Below are 15501 nucleotides of genomic sequence, written 5' to 3'. Positions count from 1 at the left end.
AACAAACAGTGGATATCCACATGTAAAAAAAATGAATCTAGACACAGGCCTTATACCTTTCACGAAAATAAAACTCAAGCCACAGAGTGGGAGTAAATCTTTACAAAACCCATTATCTAATGAAGGAAGGACTGGTCTCAAAATATACAAAGAATTCTTAAAACTCAGCAACAAGAAAGCAACTCACTTTAAAAATGGACAAAAGATAATAGATACCTCACCAAAGAAGATGTACACTTGGTAAATAAACACATTTTAAAAGATGCTCAACAACATGTTATTAGGGAATTGCAAATTTAAACAATGAGATATCACCACACACTTGTTAAAATGGCTAAAATCCAAAACACTGACAGCACCAAAGCTGAGGAGGATGTGAGATACTAGAAACTTTCATTCATTGCTGGTGGAAATGCAGAATGGTAGTTTGGAAGACAGTCCAGTGGTTTCTTGCAAAATTAAGTGTGCAATCCTTTGTATCTACCCAAATGAATTGAAAACTATGTCCGCACAAAACCTGCGCATGAATGTTTACAGTAGCTTTATTCATAATTGCCCAAACTTGGAAGCAACCAAGATGTCCATCAATAGGCAAATGCATAAACCAACTGTGGTACATCCATACAATGGAATATGATTCAGCGCTAAAAGGAAATAAGCTATCAAACTGCAAAAAGACATGGAGGAACTTTAAATGCATATGGCTAAGTGAAAGAAGCCCCTCTGAAAAGCCTATATGCTGTATGATTTGAACTGTATGACACTCTGGAAAAGTCAGTATATGGAGACAAGATCATTGATTGCCAGGGGTTAGGTGAAGGGAGGGATGAATAGGTGAGAGCACAGAGGATTTTTAGGGCAGTGAAACTGTTCTGCATGATACTGTGATGGTGGCTACATTTGTCAAAATCCATTGAATATAAAACATAAGAGTGAATCCTAATGTAAACTGTGGACTTCAGTTAAAAATAATGTATCAAAAAATGTATCAATATTGGCTCATCCATTATAACAAATGTCCCATACTAGTGTAAGTTGTTAATAATAGAAGAAACTGTGTGTGGAAGGAGCTTTATGGGAACTTTATTCCTTGCACTCAATTTTTCTGTAATCCTAAAACTGTTCTAAAAAATAAAGTTCGGGGCACCTGGGTGGCTCAGTTGGTTAAGCATCTGCCTTTGGCTCAGGTCATGATCCCAGGGTCCTAGGACTGAGCCCTGCATCGGGCTCTCCGCTCAGCAGTGAGTCTGCTTTCTCCCTCTGTGATCTCTCTCTCTCGCTTTTGCTCTCTCAAATAAATAAATAAAATCTTTTTTAAAAACAATAAAAAAGTTAAAAAATGAAGTCCATTATTTTCTTAAAAATGAAAAAAAATTGAACCACAAGATTATTTAAAATGAACATAAAATGTGTTGTGTGTGTCATAAAATCATAATTCTTGTGAAGATTGGCTTACACTTCCATTTGACCCATAATGAAAGAAAGGGCTAACTTAGAATCGCTTTAATGAAATTAATTTATTATGCCATCATTAATTCAATGGAGGAAAGTTGATACAAGAGCTAGTTGCAGCTTTTCAGTATAACAGGAATCAAGTCTATGAACCAACATTCAAATGTCTTAGTGGAACAATGAAAGATACCAAAACTGCTTTGCTCTGAGAAGCAAATAAAAAGTAGAAATAATTTTAGTCTTTCGAATCCTTCGATTTACAGATTTCATCATTTTAAAAATTACTAAAATAACATTATGTACTCTTGTTGCAAAAAATGTTAGTCATCAGTGAGTAATTTGTTATTTTTTCTAGCTAAGTACTTGCAAAGATGGGAAATATACAAAAAGTATTCATTCAGAAACTCTCATAAGTTGATAGATTTGTGTAGCAGTTTTGGTTTTTAAATACACAGAGCCATAATTATGGGTAAAATTTATTTTACATATATGTGTATTATGTTTTATTATTATTTGCTGGGCTATAAACCCAGCAAAACCAAGGAAGAAATGTGTTGAACAGTCTTACGAATTAATTAAAACCAGCAAGGCTGGTGGTTTTATTGGCTTCCCTTTGGAAAACATCAGTTGAGGTAAGTAGATGGAGGAACATACCCCATTGTTTAAAGTAACTTCTAGGTTGATTGAAAAGCAATAGACTTATTTGCACAACAGAGACAATATTCTGTTAGCAAAATCAAGGAGGTGGGATTTCCCTCTTTTTCTAGGTAGAGGGTTGCCTCTGAGCAAGGATAACATTTTTCTCAGTGCAGGATCTTTGTCCAGTCAGACAAACTCAAGTTTGGGATAAGACCTGAGAGAGTTCTGCACATTGAGCAAGGAAGATACGAATGCAGATGTAAACAGACATCTACAGGGAGGAGATGGTGGTGGAGGAGCTTTGGAAACTGGTCTGATTTTCTGATTTTGAATAGCATTGCCTGTCAGGCCCAAAGATGCAGGAAGTGATGTAATCATCTGGTGCATTAACCAGGTAGACATACTGAAGAGTATTCTGCTTCTACAGTCTCTGCTTTGGAGAATGCAAGTATACTCACTAAACCTCCCCGCAGACCTGCACGTGAAGGCCTGCCACATCCCCCTGGCTTTGGTCACGTAGCTAAAAGTACCTGCTGAAATCCGCACCTTCGCCTCAGACTGAACTTGCCATCTCCCCCCTGTCCACAGCAAGCTCCTCCTGGACACTCCAGTCCATTTCTGCACTTCTGCCAGGCGCCCAGGTGTGGCCAGCCTGGCCCTCGTCCTCTCCTTTTCCTGCCAGAAGTTACTTTCTTCAGCCAGTGACCAAAGCAGACAAGGTTTCCTTCATAATGCCTTTCATGGGTCCCTTCCCTTGAACTCTGGCAATCTGAAACTGTCACGATCTTTAACTGGGCTTCTGTGCCTCCAGTTTCTGGTATGTTCAGTTCCGGGGCACCTGTCTTCGTTAGCTCACAGTCCCTAAGCAACACTTTACAAAAGTAGCAAGAATAGAAGTTAATACACACTTACCCTGACCTGTGCTGGGCACACTATGCGTATTTTCAAGTTTTTCTCATTAATCCTCACAATGCCCTATGAAATAACTATCACTAGCCCTGTCTTGCAGATGAGTGAGTGGAGGCACTGAGAGGTTAAGTACTTGACCCAAGGTTGCACAGTTAGCATGTGGCCGGCAGTTAATAACCACGCAGTCTTAATTAATTTGAGTCTAAGCACTTAGCCGCTCCCTTCCTCTTCACACCGATCTTCCTCCCCAATCTGCTCAAACCCTTTCACTGCTTACAGAATATAATTCTTGGCCTGGTGTTCATCTTCCATACGGTCTTTCAATGTTCTACCTCATCTGTTTGTTCCCTCCTCCCCAGCAAGATTGGTGCCCATTGGTTGTCACCTTATGTTATTTATATTTTATGTATATGTCCCATCTCCCAAATTGGACTGTAAGTTCCTAGAATATGGACCACATCTTTGTCCAACACCGTGTGCACCTGAGGCAGGAAGAGATTATGGCTGATAACTGGTGTGTGAAAATGTCCTGGAAATTCTCCTTTGAGCCCTTCTAAAATAGCCTCTAATCCACATCCTGCTGATATCAGCACTTTCCAGAGGAAGAAAACTGAGCCCCCAGATGCTAAAGGACTTGCTAAGGAGCAAATACTCTATTCGGGTTTTTTTTCTTTCTGGAACATTTATTGTGTGCCAGCCACCAGTAGCAGGAGGGAAGACATAGAAGAGATAGATGAACAAGAGTAGTTCCCTTGCCTCCAGATGAGGACACCACAGTGAGAAGCAGAAGACACCCACGACCAGGATGCAGTGTGAAAGTTCCGTGTGCCCTCCCAGTCTCGAGTTCTGCGAAGCACCATACTTGGTGAACTGCTTAGTCTGAAGGGTCAGAGGGGCTTCACAAAGGAGGTGATCCAGTGGTTGAGGCTCTTTAAGCAGAGGGGTCTGCATGTGCAAAGGCTCTGAGGCATGCCAGAGCCCGGAATATTTCGGAAGAGGAAAATCCCAGCTCAGCTGTGACTGGAAGAAAGGCTGATTCCATGGGGAAAGAGAAGAGCTGAGGTTCGTGGAAAAGTAGGCAGGACTCAAATCTGTAAGTCAAGTTCTTGAGTGGCAAGAAGTTTGGGATTACAGGAACAGAGGAGCCATTGACAAATTTTGTTCAGGGAAAATCCAGGCCAAGATTTTGTCATAATCGGGAGCAATAAGAGAAATGGATTGGAATAAGTGAGATCAGATATAGATCAATTAGAAGTAAAAAGGATAGAGGTGCCCAGAGGTCAAGGAGGGTCACAAAAGTGAGGATGTAGTGAAGGGGGTGAGCTCAGGAGATGCAAGAGATCTGTAAGATTGGGGGGGGCAGTGGACGCGGACATGGAGAATGAGCACCTCTAGCAGGGGTGATGAGGGAGGTACTGAGCCCTAGGGCCCAGTGGCATTTGGGGGAAGGAGGCTGGAGCCCACTCACTTCTCCCTTTCTTGTTTTGTGATCTGTTTTAGAGGCCCTCCCGTGACTCTGGTGCCCTCTAAAGTTTTAGAACCACTGCTGTAGAAAGATGCAGCGATCACAAGGCTGAACACGGAATGTTGGCTCCCAACCTCAGTTTCTGATTCAGCAGGTCTGGTGTGGGGCGTGAGCATTTGGTTTCTCACAAGTTCCCAGGGGCTGCTGCACCTGCTGCCCCAGCGACCAGACTTGGAGAAGCCCTGCTATATCACATTGACATTTGCCATTTCCTTCTTAACACTCTCCTTCCTTGGCATCCTAGGCCATCTCTTTCCTGCAGGCCCACCCCTTACACCGGAAAACTCTGGGGCCAGAATACAAACAAAGATCCTATGTGTAAAGTTTTAAAGTTTAGAGATAAAGCTCATAGTCTCCTTGGAGTTTCACACAGAAACATGGCTCCAGCCCTGCAAACCCTCCTTCTCTTCTCACCTGGACTCAGTTCTGTGTAGCACTTGGCAGCCTTTCTCCAAGTGTGGGGACACCGCTGCCTGCTATTCAAGCTCCCTTTAACTCCCATTCTACCCGCAACCCACCCACTACCAAATAGCCACCTCTTCGGCAGAGGGATCTGCCCTCGAAGGACAACCAAGGGAAGAGGACTTGCCAGGCCTCAAAGCAGACCCAGAGCCATAGGGTAAAAAAAAGCCCCAGGACGAGAGCTTTGGCTACAAGGCATTGCCCAGGATTTGGATGAGTGCATCCCTTAGCTCCGGGACACTTCACCCTGCGGTGAGGGACACAGCTAGATGAAGACCAGCATAAGGCCATGTGAAGATCAGGCCCAGATCTAGGGCTAAGCGTGGGACTGCTTTCCTAACCACTCCGGCTTCTCCTGTTAGCTTCTGTCACTGGCTCACATGCCTCGGGTTCTGGCCTTCTACACCAGAGGCTCTTAATTTGAAGAGTGTCTTCGGGAAAATATGTGAATCCCCTCAGAAGGTATACAAAATCTTGAGTGTATGAGGGTACATTTTTCTTGGGGGAGAAAAACCCATTTTCGTTCTGTTCTCAAAGGGGTCAGTGATCACTCCATGGCAAAAAGATCAGAATCATTGCAGTGCAGACCTCTCCTCTGAATCTCAGATCTGGAGATGAAGCTTTTCTAAATCCTAAGTATCTCATTCTGAAAGCTGAAACCAAGTCTGTCTTCTACCCTAAACATATTCTGTGTTTCCTGACTTCGGTGCATTGCCTCAAAAAACACCCTAAACTCCTTTCTGTGTTTCCTACCTCCCTCCCTTCCATCGGTGGGTCCTGAATCTACTCTCCTAATTCTTTCTCAAAATCACCACTGTACTCATTCTAACAATAATTTCTCGATCGCTCACTGGAGGAAAGTTTGAGAGCTTACATCAGTACAGTTTTCTACTTCTTGCATGGATTTGGGTGCCAAGTGGACCTGGAAAGTCAAGTTGACGAAAAGAACCTTGGAAAACAAATCAGATTGGTCCAGGAATGTCTACATAGCCAATAAGTCTTTGATGAACCTTTATAATTAGATGTAGTGACGCATTTAATTTTCTTCAATTTGATTACAATAGTTCCTCCATTACTGTGAATTTTTCAACACTAGCAGTTCTCAAAAGGGGTATTATTCCCATTCCTGGGTCAATATAATAATTTCAGATAATAAGGAGCATTAATATTTCATTAGGACACAGAAAAAAAAATCAATGTAGATGGTATCCAGACTGTTTATTTTCATCAACATGAAGCTGATTTTAGTTTTTCTGAAAATGAAGGCAAACACAATGGATAGAGATACAATCTTACATGAAATAATTAGCGGGGGGGATGCAGGGCCTGAATAGAGCCTGTGAGAGAGGGATAAAAAAAGACTTAAAATGGTTATTTGAAAGTCAGAGAAAGACAAATACTATATGATCTCATTGATATGTGGAATTTAAGAAAGAAGACAGATGAACATAAGGGAAGGGGGAAAAGAAAAAAAAGGAGAGGGAGAAACAAACCTAAGAGACTCTTAAGGACAGAGGACAAATGAGGGTTGATGGAGGGAGGTGGTTGGGGGATGGTCTAGATGGGGGATGGGCATTAAGGAGGGCACTTGTTATGATGAGCACTGGGTGTTGTATGTAAGTGATGAATCACTGAGTTTTACTCCAGAAACCAATATTGCACTGTATGTTAACTGACTAAAATTTTAATTTAAAAAGTTAATTAAAAAATCATCACTTGCTCCACCAAAAATCCTTTGAATTCTTTTAAATTCTGTAGAAGCTAAATATAATCCTGCACTTAGGGCAGTTCTCAGAATTATGTACAAGCACCCTTTTTAGCATGTAAATACCTAAAAAAAAAGTCTGAATTTTACTAAAAAAATATCCTGTGAAAAATATGGCTCCCTAACAAGTTAGTCTGACACCAGTTACAATTCTCCAAGTCTATACACCACAAATTCTTCTGTAAAGAAATGGTTTCTACTGCGTCAAAGAATGTCTAGACTTCAAGGCTCATTTTACAGATGGGGATGCAGAACCCCAAGGGCATAAGTTAGTTCCCCAAGGTCATACAGAATTAAAGGTGAACCAGATTTTTGTTTTTGAGTCCAGTCATCTCAGTTGAACACAAGAGGTTGTGAAATAATCAACCAGCTGATTTAGACCTCTCAAGGATCAATCCAACCACAGGACATTTGTGAGGGCAGGAGAAACGTCTGGAATGTGCTCCCTGTTTAAGTGTGTATGCGCAGGCTTCTTGGCCTCAGGCGTTACCCTTCCACCTCATAGAAAGAAAATGAGGCTCAGAAGGATTGGATGACACAGTCCCAGAGTGTCAGGAATTCCGACCTTCTGTAAAAATACCCTACAGGACGACCCAAACTTCCCCGCGCTGGGAGGCGCCAGAACACTTTATTCTGTCTAGAGGAGCCCAAGGCTTCACCGACCGGAAGTTTCCTTGCCCCCAACAGGGAGGGCGCCCCGTTACGTGGGCCAATCAGATTGCTCTACGCAAGGTCGGCCTTTCGCGACGTAGCCAATCAGCGCGGCCTTAAGCCGGCGTGCGTCTGGCGTCAGGGGGGGTGGAATCAAGTTGGAATTTTGGCGGGTCTGGCTGTAGGACGGGAACGAGTTCGGAGTAGTGTAAGAGGCCGGGGTCTGGGTATGTGGGTGGCCTTCCGGCGGCAGGGGAGAGGGGCTGCCACGAAGGTCTGCGGGAGAGTTTGGAGAGCTTCGAGAGCGAGAGGCGCGGAGCCCGTGGAAGTCAGGCGGGCGAGACAGGGCGAGCGCGGTGTCCGAGCGGCCAGGTGGGCGCCGGGTGAGGAGCGGCTGAAAGGTAGGGGCGCCTCTCAGATGCACCGGGGAGGTGCCAGGCGTCGGGCGGTCCTCTCAACTTAAGGGGCCGGGTTTGGTTTTTTCCCTAAAGGAGCCTTTTTTTTTTTTAAAGATTTTATTTATTTATTCATGAGAGACAGAGAGAGAGAGAGAGGCAGAGGGAGAAGCAGGCTCCCTGCTGAGCACAGAGCCCGATGTGGGGCTCGATCCCAGGACCCTGGGATCATGACCTGAGCAGAAGGCAGACGCTTAACCATCTGAGCCACCCAGGCGCCCCCTAAAGGAGCCTTTTAAGATGCCCGCGTGCCGTGTAGACTTTTATTTGTTCGTTCGTTTTTTTTTTTAAGTTCATGATTTGCTAATCATTGAATGTGTGCCATGTGCAGGCCTCCAAACCTAAATTATTTATGAATTATTTGTGCCCTCATGAAGAGTAGACTCTAAGGAGAGTAACGTAACAAACAAGGGCACCACAGTGGAAAGTGCAGTAAAGTCGCGAAAAGGATGAGGTGTGAGAGGGATCCAACGGGGCCACTAGGTAGGGTGGTCTGGAAGGCTCAGAAAAATCGATGCCTACGAGGAGCCCGAAGGGTGAGAAGGAGCTAGGGGAGCGCTTTCTAAAGAGCCTGAGGCCTGAGAGCACTCGGTGTGTTCCGGAAGTTGAAGGCAGGCTAGTCTGACTGAGGAGAAGTAGGCAAGGGAGACAGTACCCATTTCCTCATAGACTTTTAAATTTAGCTCAAGCAATGAAAAATCACTAAAGAGGGTTTTTTTTTTAAGATTTTATTTATTTATTTGAGAGATTGAGAGCGGGAGAGGGAAAAGCAGACTCCCCACTGAGCAGGGAGCCCCACATGGGGCTCCATCCCAGGACCCCGAGATCATGACCTGAGCCAAGGCAGACGCTTCACCGACTGAGCCACCCAGGTGCCCCCATTAAAGACTTTTTATTAAGGGAATACCACGATCTGATTTACATTCCTAGAAGATTATTAAGGAAAGAAAAGATTACAGTGGCTGCTGTATAACGAAGACATCAAAGAGACCAATACCAGGCGCTCATGCAGTCGTTCAGGCAAAAGACTGAGCAATATTTTGGAGACAGACCCAGTAGCAATTGTTGGGTGATACTGAATGTGAGAGTGAGGTAGAGTACACAGCTTTGGGGCAGGGAAAGGTGGTTGGTTATAGAGATGAATACAACAGTTGCCTAACCCTCAGGAAGCTTACAATCCAGCAGGTTACCCAGGAGACAACACAGTGTGGTGCACACGGTAGTTCCATGAAAATATTTGTTGAATAAATAAAAAGAAAGCATCATAATTGATACTTGACAGACATACCAAGGTTAGCTATAAAGCTCATATTTGTTAAATAATAGTGTAGGAAAATTTATACTTTTTTCTTGCAGTTATTAAAATCAATTTTAAATGGGGGCACCTGGGTCGCTCAGTCGGTTAAGCATCTGCCTTGGGCTCAGGTCATTGATCTCAGGGTCCTGGGATGGAGCCTTTTTTTGGAGACCGCTCAGCGGGGATCGTGCTTCTCCTTCTCCCTCTGCCGGTCCCCTCCCCCTGGCTTATGCGCACTCTCTCTCAAATAAATAAAATCTTTTTAAATAAATCAATTAAATGAAAAAAGGAAAGTGCATGGAATAATACGAATTTACCCTACTTAGTTCTGCCAACTCTTTTGAGTTTTGCTGAGTAGTATTGAATCAAAATACTGATGTGACTAAGGCTGCAACTGAGTAGAACCACACACTAGACTGCTATGAATAAGGAAGCCAGCACATGTCTCACAGTAAATAAAATGGGATAATAGCCCTAATATTTAGGCCATCCTCAATAATACTTGTTCACAGTCTCTCCCATCCATGTAATCTATACCTCAACCGAGTTTCTATAACCATAGTTTGGAGTCAGGATAAAGGGAGATGGTGTTGGTAGGTGGGGATGAGAAGTGGTCAGATTCTGGATGAATTCTGAGCTTCAAGCCCATAGGATTTGTGTGATCCTAGATTTGTTACATATGCAATGTGAGAGAGGGAACAATCAAGGGTGACTTTTCCCATGTTCATTTCATAGCGTAGCCAAGATTCGACATTACTGCCATCTCCTGGGTACCTGATTCTTGGAAGTTCTTGATCACAACTGTTCCCTTGACAGCATGGATGGTAAGTTCTCTTTGTTTTATGCAAAACCACCCTTGTGTCCATTTATTCTACTTGCAAAATAGTGAAAATAGGTATTACCCCTCCCTCAAGTATTGTCTGAGTGGTTCAGAGACGATCTCACTTCAGTCAGTGAATGTTACTTGTTTTAATCAGGTGGGATTGTATCTCCTGGCAGCAGTGATTGTCTTTCATAATAATGATAGTTGGCATGTACTTACAATGTGCCAAGCACTGTTCTAAGGTCCCTACTTATATTAACTGCCTTAGTCCTCTGAGCAACTGTATTTTTTAGAGTGGAAGACAGATGTTTAGTAATTTGTCACAGGTGAGACTTCCAGAGCAGGGATTTGAACCCCTGAAGTTTGACTTCAGAGTTCACGATTAATATTGAAGTCTGTTGAAATGGTTTTAGTCTAGCTCTGGGTTAAACTCTTATAGTCCTTTCTAATTTTATACCCTGCCCTTTTCAAAAAAGTAGAACCAAATGTTGAAACTCTTCACACTATAATAACATGTGACGTTGATTGTACCTTTGGTAAATTAATAGTGTCCTGTTTCCGAAAATCATCAAATTACCTTCAGGGCGATTAATGTAATATAAAGTATAAATATTTGCTAGGAGACAGTTATGAAAGTAAGTGGTGAATGGTATGTGTTCTCTAAGATATTGTATCTAATAAACATTCATTTGATTGGCACGGTGTTAACAATTTGGTCCGGTATAGACGAAATCAGAGCATTTACTGGTGCTAGGGATACATGGTTGAACAATATTCCTGCTTCAGTTCTAGTACAGAGAGCAAGATAGTAACAAGTAGGAAAATATTAGGTAGTTGGTACGTTGGAAGACACTAGAATGAATTTGTATGCTGAGAGAAATGCTCCAGAAGACAGGGAATATAATGAGTGATGTGGGGAAGAGAGCTGGTGCTTACAGACTTAAGTCCTTGAGGAGCTGAGAGGAAGAAGATCCAGTGTATAAATGGAGTGATGAAGCAGGGAGATTGGGTTGGCATAACATGGAGAAGACAGGATTTTCAGTGGTGACTGAGTTAAACCAGGATGGGAGGTATCACAGGATTAGACCTGGTGCTCTCATGAAAGAAACTGGGTTCAAGGAAGGGATGGAGCCACTTGGCCACATTTGTCCCCTGGGGCTCCCAGTGGTGTGAGCCGAGGCCTCTTCTTGGGGTGTGCTCTCTTCCATCCACAGCTGGGAATAAGACAGGGGAGGGCCTCTTGGCTCTCTTGAGGGAACGTGGCAGTCTCACCCAGAGCACAGGGAGCCAGATTGCCTCTTCTCTCTTGCTGCATCCTGCAGTTTTGTAGTGTTTGTTGACTAAGCAATTCAGACAAATTATTATGCAACCTCTGACTTTAAGATTTAGACCCTTTTATCAGATTCTAGGCCATGAGTTTGGCTACTGGCTGTTTTCCATCTGCTAAGAGTGCAGAGTGGTGGAAAGAATATTGGATCTGGAGATCTCCATCCTAAGCCAGACTCCCTCGCTGACCTCTTTCACCATATGGTCCTGAACAGGCCTTTGACCTCTCTGGACTTCAGCCCTTATCTTTGAGTTGAAGGGGGTACATGAAATATCCTTAATGTCTTTGCTTTAAAATGGCTCAGATTTATAAAGGATTATGCCCAAATAGAAAAAAATGGGCACAGAAAATAAACAAATCAAGAAAGAAGAAATCCAAAGGGCCAATAAACATAAGCAATTCTTTGCCTTATGAGAATGCTGGAAATGCAAATCAGAACAATGAGATGCCTTTTAAAATTATCCATCAGACTAGCAAGAAATTTTAAGCGACATATCAGATATTGGTGAGGAGTAAGAAGAAATGGTACTTGCGTGCAATGCAAGTGAGGGTATAACCACTTTGGGAGCAGTTTGGCAGTATCTGGGAAAGTTGGAAAATGTGCATACCCAACAGTCCAGCAATTCCACTTCTGATAGGTATTTCCAGGAAACACATATTGCAAGACGCATTCGTGGTTGCTGCATAGTTTGTGGTGGGAAAGAATTGGATATAGCCCATATGTCCTTTATTGGATTAAAAATATGGGTTAATAAAATGTGATAGTCTTACTATGGAATGCCTTCTAGCAACTGAAAGAAGTAAACTAGAACTATATGTTTTGATTTAGGTCAATCATACATGCAATGTTGAATGAAAAATAGACTAGAATGATATACCAAAATTATGATACTTATTGCAATGGGGCATGGAGGCAGTGGAAGGAATTGAGCTAAGATTTGGCACAATGAACTTAATAAACTTTTTTTTAAGTTATCTAACATAAAGGCAAGAAGCAAACATGATAAATGGCTAATTCTGGGTGATGAAATATAAGTACATTTTATGTAATTCTTTGTACCTTTTCTACACTTGAAATTTTTTTCCCTCAAACAATTAAAAAGAGCCTAAATGTAGGTTTAGTGTGTTTTTGGATTATTCCCTTTATGGGTTGGGTTTCTTGGAAGTCAGCATACAGGCAGTTGCTCATCAGCTGAAGTAGCACAGGTAAAAAGATGCAGCCCCATGCATGGCCCACTAGGTTCACTAAGCAGATACTAGCCCCTTCCTCCTTAGCCCAGTGCACTCTAAGCACCTGGAAAGAGGAAAGAGGGACCAAGAACAACAGTTTTACCAGGCAAAATGGTGAATTAGCAGAGTCATTTCAATTGCCTTATTAATGGTGAATGTTTTAATTCACTCTGCTTGTCATTGTTGGTTTTTCTCAGGTAGGTTTACTTTCTTTTTTTTTTAAAGATTTTATTTATTTATTTGAGAGAGAGAGAGAGAGCATGAGAGGGGGGAGGGTCAGAGGGAGAAGCAGACTCCCTGTTGAGCAGGGAGCCCGATCCCGGGACTCCAGGATCATGACCTGAGCTGAAGGCAGTTGCTTAACCAACTGAGCCACCCAGGCGCCCTCGTAGGTTTACTTTCTATCCTTCTTCTTTCTTCCCAGGGGAGGAAGATGATTTGTCTCTGCTGACTGCACTACTGGAGGAGAATGAGTCCGCCTTGGATTGTAGTCCAGAAGAGAGTCACCCCTTGACCCTGGAGGATGGTGAACCTGACGCATATGACGAGCTCTTTGATGCAGATGGTGACGGTGAATCTTATTCAGAGGAGGCTGCTGATGGAGAACTGGGAGAGACTGAAGACGGAAAGGAAAATTTGGCCACCCTTTTTGGAGATATGGGGGACTTAACAGATGAAGAAGAAGTTCCCACGCAGCAATCACCTAAAAATAGCTTCTTCCCTGCGCCTGGTCCCAATCAGGGGAAAACTAATCAAGAGTTGCAAGGTGCCCTAACTACTTGCTTTTCTAATTTCTTCAAGATAGAATGGATGGATCTGACAGTTTTCATCAAAATAGTTGCTGAGTCAGGATGGAGATAAATGACTTGGCCAAAAAAAAAGGGTGGGCATTAGTAGATGAGACATTTAGGGCCAGCATTTCAGCATGCAGAGGCCCCCTGTCCCAGTGTCAGCCAGCTGTAATTGGTCCTTCCCAGAATGGCTCCACCATCTTTTCTGCCTGTTACAGAAAAATCTTACTTAGAGATTTATATGCATTTGGAGCCAGGGGCAGCACTGTAGCCTTCTCCTCATTCTGTTTGGGCAGGAGACCATTTCTGAACAGAAGCTTTGAGGAGTGCCCTTTTATTTGTGACATTGCCTTACATATTTTGAAATTCTAATCAAATTCAGTGGTTGGCTGTTTCTTCTAATAGAGGAGTCAGCATTTATTGTATTAATTATGGTATTCAGTTTATGAGATAATAATCATTCCCTGACACCTAAAAACTTGTTAACTGGGGATATATATCTGATATTTGTCAGTAGTACCAGTTCATAACTAGTTTAGATATTAGAGGCTTGATTACTGAAAATACAAAGTTTATTTCTCTGAGGGACCTCTTTGAAGTGCAAAAGTTAATGATAGCTCTCAGTATATGATTATATTGTGGGTCTCAGGGTTTCAGGGTGGGGTGTGGACACCAAAAATAATTCCAGCATTTTTATCATGTATAATATTTCTTCTGCTGTGGATCTTAAATCAATATATTTTTCTTTCCTAGATGAATTAAAGAAGTTGCAAGAGCAGATGAAATCCTTACAAGAGCAGCTAAAAATGGCAACAATTAAGCAGCCTACAAGTCCATCCCTTCTGCCTAAATCTGGTAATCAGACTGTAATTCTAGCAATAGTATGCAGTTCCATTATTAAGAAATTATAGCATTATTTCTGCATCCAGCTGCTGGTAAAATTATCTTTGAGCCCCTTTCTAAATTTTGTTTATTTCTTTTTCTTTTAATAGAGAAGTCTCCACGCCCCCCTCTTAAAGAGAAGAAAGTTCAGAGAATTCAGGAGTCGACATGCTTTTCTGCAGAGCTTGATATCCCTATTCCACCAAAAACCAAGCGGGTGGCTCGGACACCAAAGGTTTCACCTGCAGGTGTAGTACTCAAGGCCTCCCTGGTTTTTCACTACTCTTGTTCTATTTAAAATTCACTTTGGCACTATCATATCTGTCTGCTGGGGAGGGCCAGGGGTTCATCTTATCTGCCCTTTGAGAAAAGTAAGTGTTGGGAATGAGAGCCATATGCTATATTTTGTAATCTTTCTCTACATCTCAGAGTGCCTTGAAAATCCTTAGATACAGAGTAGCTGTATTTACTAAAACAATGAATTGAATTTTTTTAAGCTCTATAGTCTTATAGTTGACTTGAATTGTAGTAAGTGTAAAGTAACCACGGGATTGAGTTCTCATGCAATCCAGAGATTACTGCTGGGCCTCTGGGTTCAAGGCACAGATTCCTTTTAAAGTGGCCAAGTTTTATTTGAAGCCAGGTTGTATTAAAGCAGAGGGTCCATTCTTTAGAAAAGACTTCTTTGCCCGGAGTAGAGATGTATATACTCAAATATAGTTCTAGTTCAGCCCACATGTAAGCACACAGTTAAAATGAAAAAAATATATGAGCCATATGTATTGATTTTGTTGCACTGCCTCAGTTTGCACATGATAATAATTCTTTGGAATATCTAAGACAAAATGGTTTGGTTACTCAGAGTAAGCAGCATATTATTGACCACTGATGTTCAAAAAGGCCCATTTGAATAACAGTGGCATACAACACAATAGCAAAGAATAACAGCCTCTCCATGTTTACATTTGACATAAATTATATATTCCATGTATCCACTTATGAATGGCATCCTTCCCTTTAGGACCTTTGACATTACTAAGGTATTTCATTAGGTAGTGTTCAAAGTTTAGTTTTTTGTTTTTTGGGTTTTTTTTTAAGATTTTATTTATTTGACAGAGAGAGACACAGCGAGAGAGGGAACACATGCAGGGGGAGTGGGAGAGGGAGAAGCAGGCCTCCCGCGGAGCAGGGAGCCCGATGTGGGGCTCGATCCCAGGGCCCTGGGATCATGACCTGAGCTGAAGGCAGACGCTTAACGACTGAGCCACCCAGGTGCCCCCAAAGTTTAGTTTT

At 42.4% G+C, this 15501-nt stretch overlaps 2 protein-coding genes across 2 annotated transcripts in view; both read left to right on the top strand.

Moving 5' to 3' along the window:
• OPTN (optineurin) overlaps positions 1 to 6372 on the top strand; it is a 54949-nt gene extending 48577 nt beyond the window's left edge. Inside the window, exon 15 of the mRNA XM_035021637.1 lies at positions 4501 to 6372. The gene's annotated coding sequence lies outside the window, so the exon portion shown is untranslated. The remainder of the gene's footprint in view (positions 1 to 4500) is intronic.
• A 3523-nt stretch (positions 6373 to 9895) lies between these two features.
• The window catches only part of MCM10 (minichromosome maintenance 10 replication initiation factor), a 47970-nt gene continuing 42364 nt past the window's right edge, over positions 9896 to 15501 (top strand). Inside the window, exons 1-4 of the mRNA XM_035021632.1 lie at positions 9896 to 9979; positions 12960 to 13301; positions 14080 to 14181; positions 14319 to 14456. Coding sequence (XP_034877523.1) covers positions 9973 to 9979; positions 12960 to 13301; positions 14080 to 14181; positions 14319 to 14456 — 589 coding nt within the window. The 5' untranslated portion in view covers positions 9896 to 9972. The remainder of the gene's footprint in view (positions 9980 to 12959; positions 13302 to 14079; positions 14182 to 14318; positions 14457 to 15501) is intronic.

The sequence above is a fragment of the Mirounga leonina genome, unplaced genomic scaffold (assembly GCF_011800145.1).
Source record: "Mirounga leonina isolate KUSES-001 unplaced genomic scaffold, KU_Mleo_1.0 Mir_175, whole genome shotgun sequence".
Classification (NCBI taxonomy): Eukaryota; Metazoa; Chordata; class Mammalia; order Carnivora; family Phocidae; genus Mirounga; species Mirounga leonina.
This window is presented reverse-complemented; position numbering and strand designations above follow the sequence as displayed.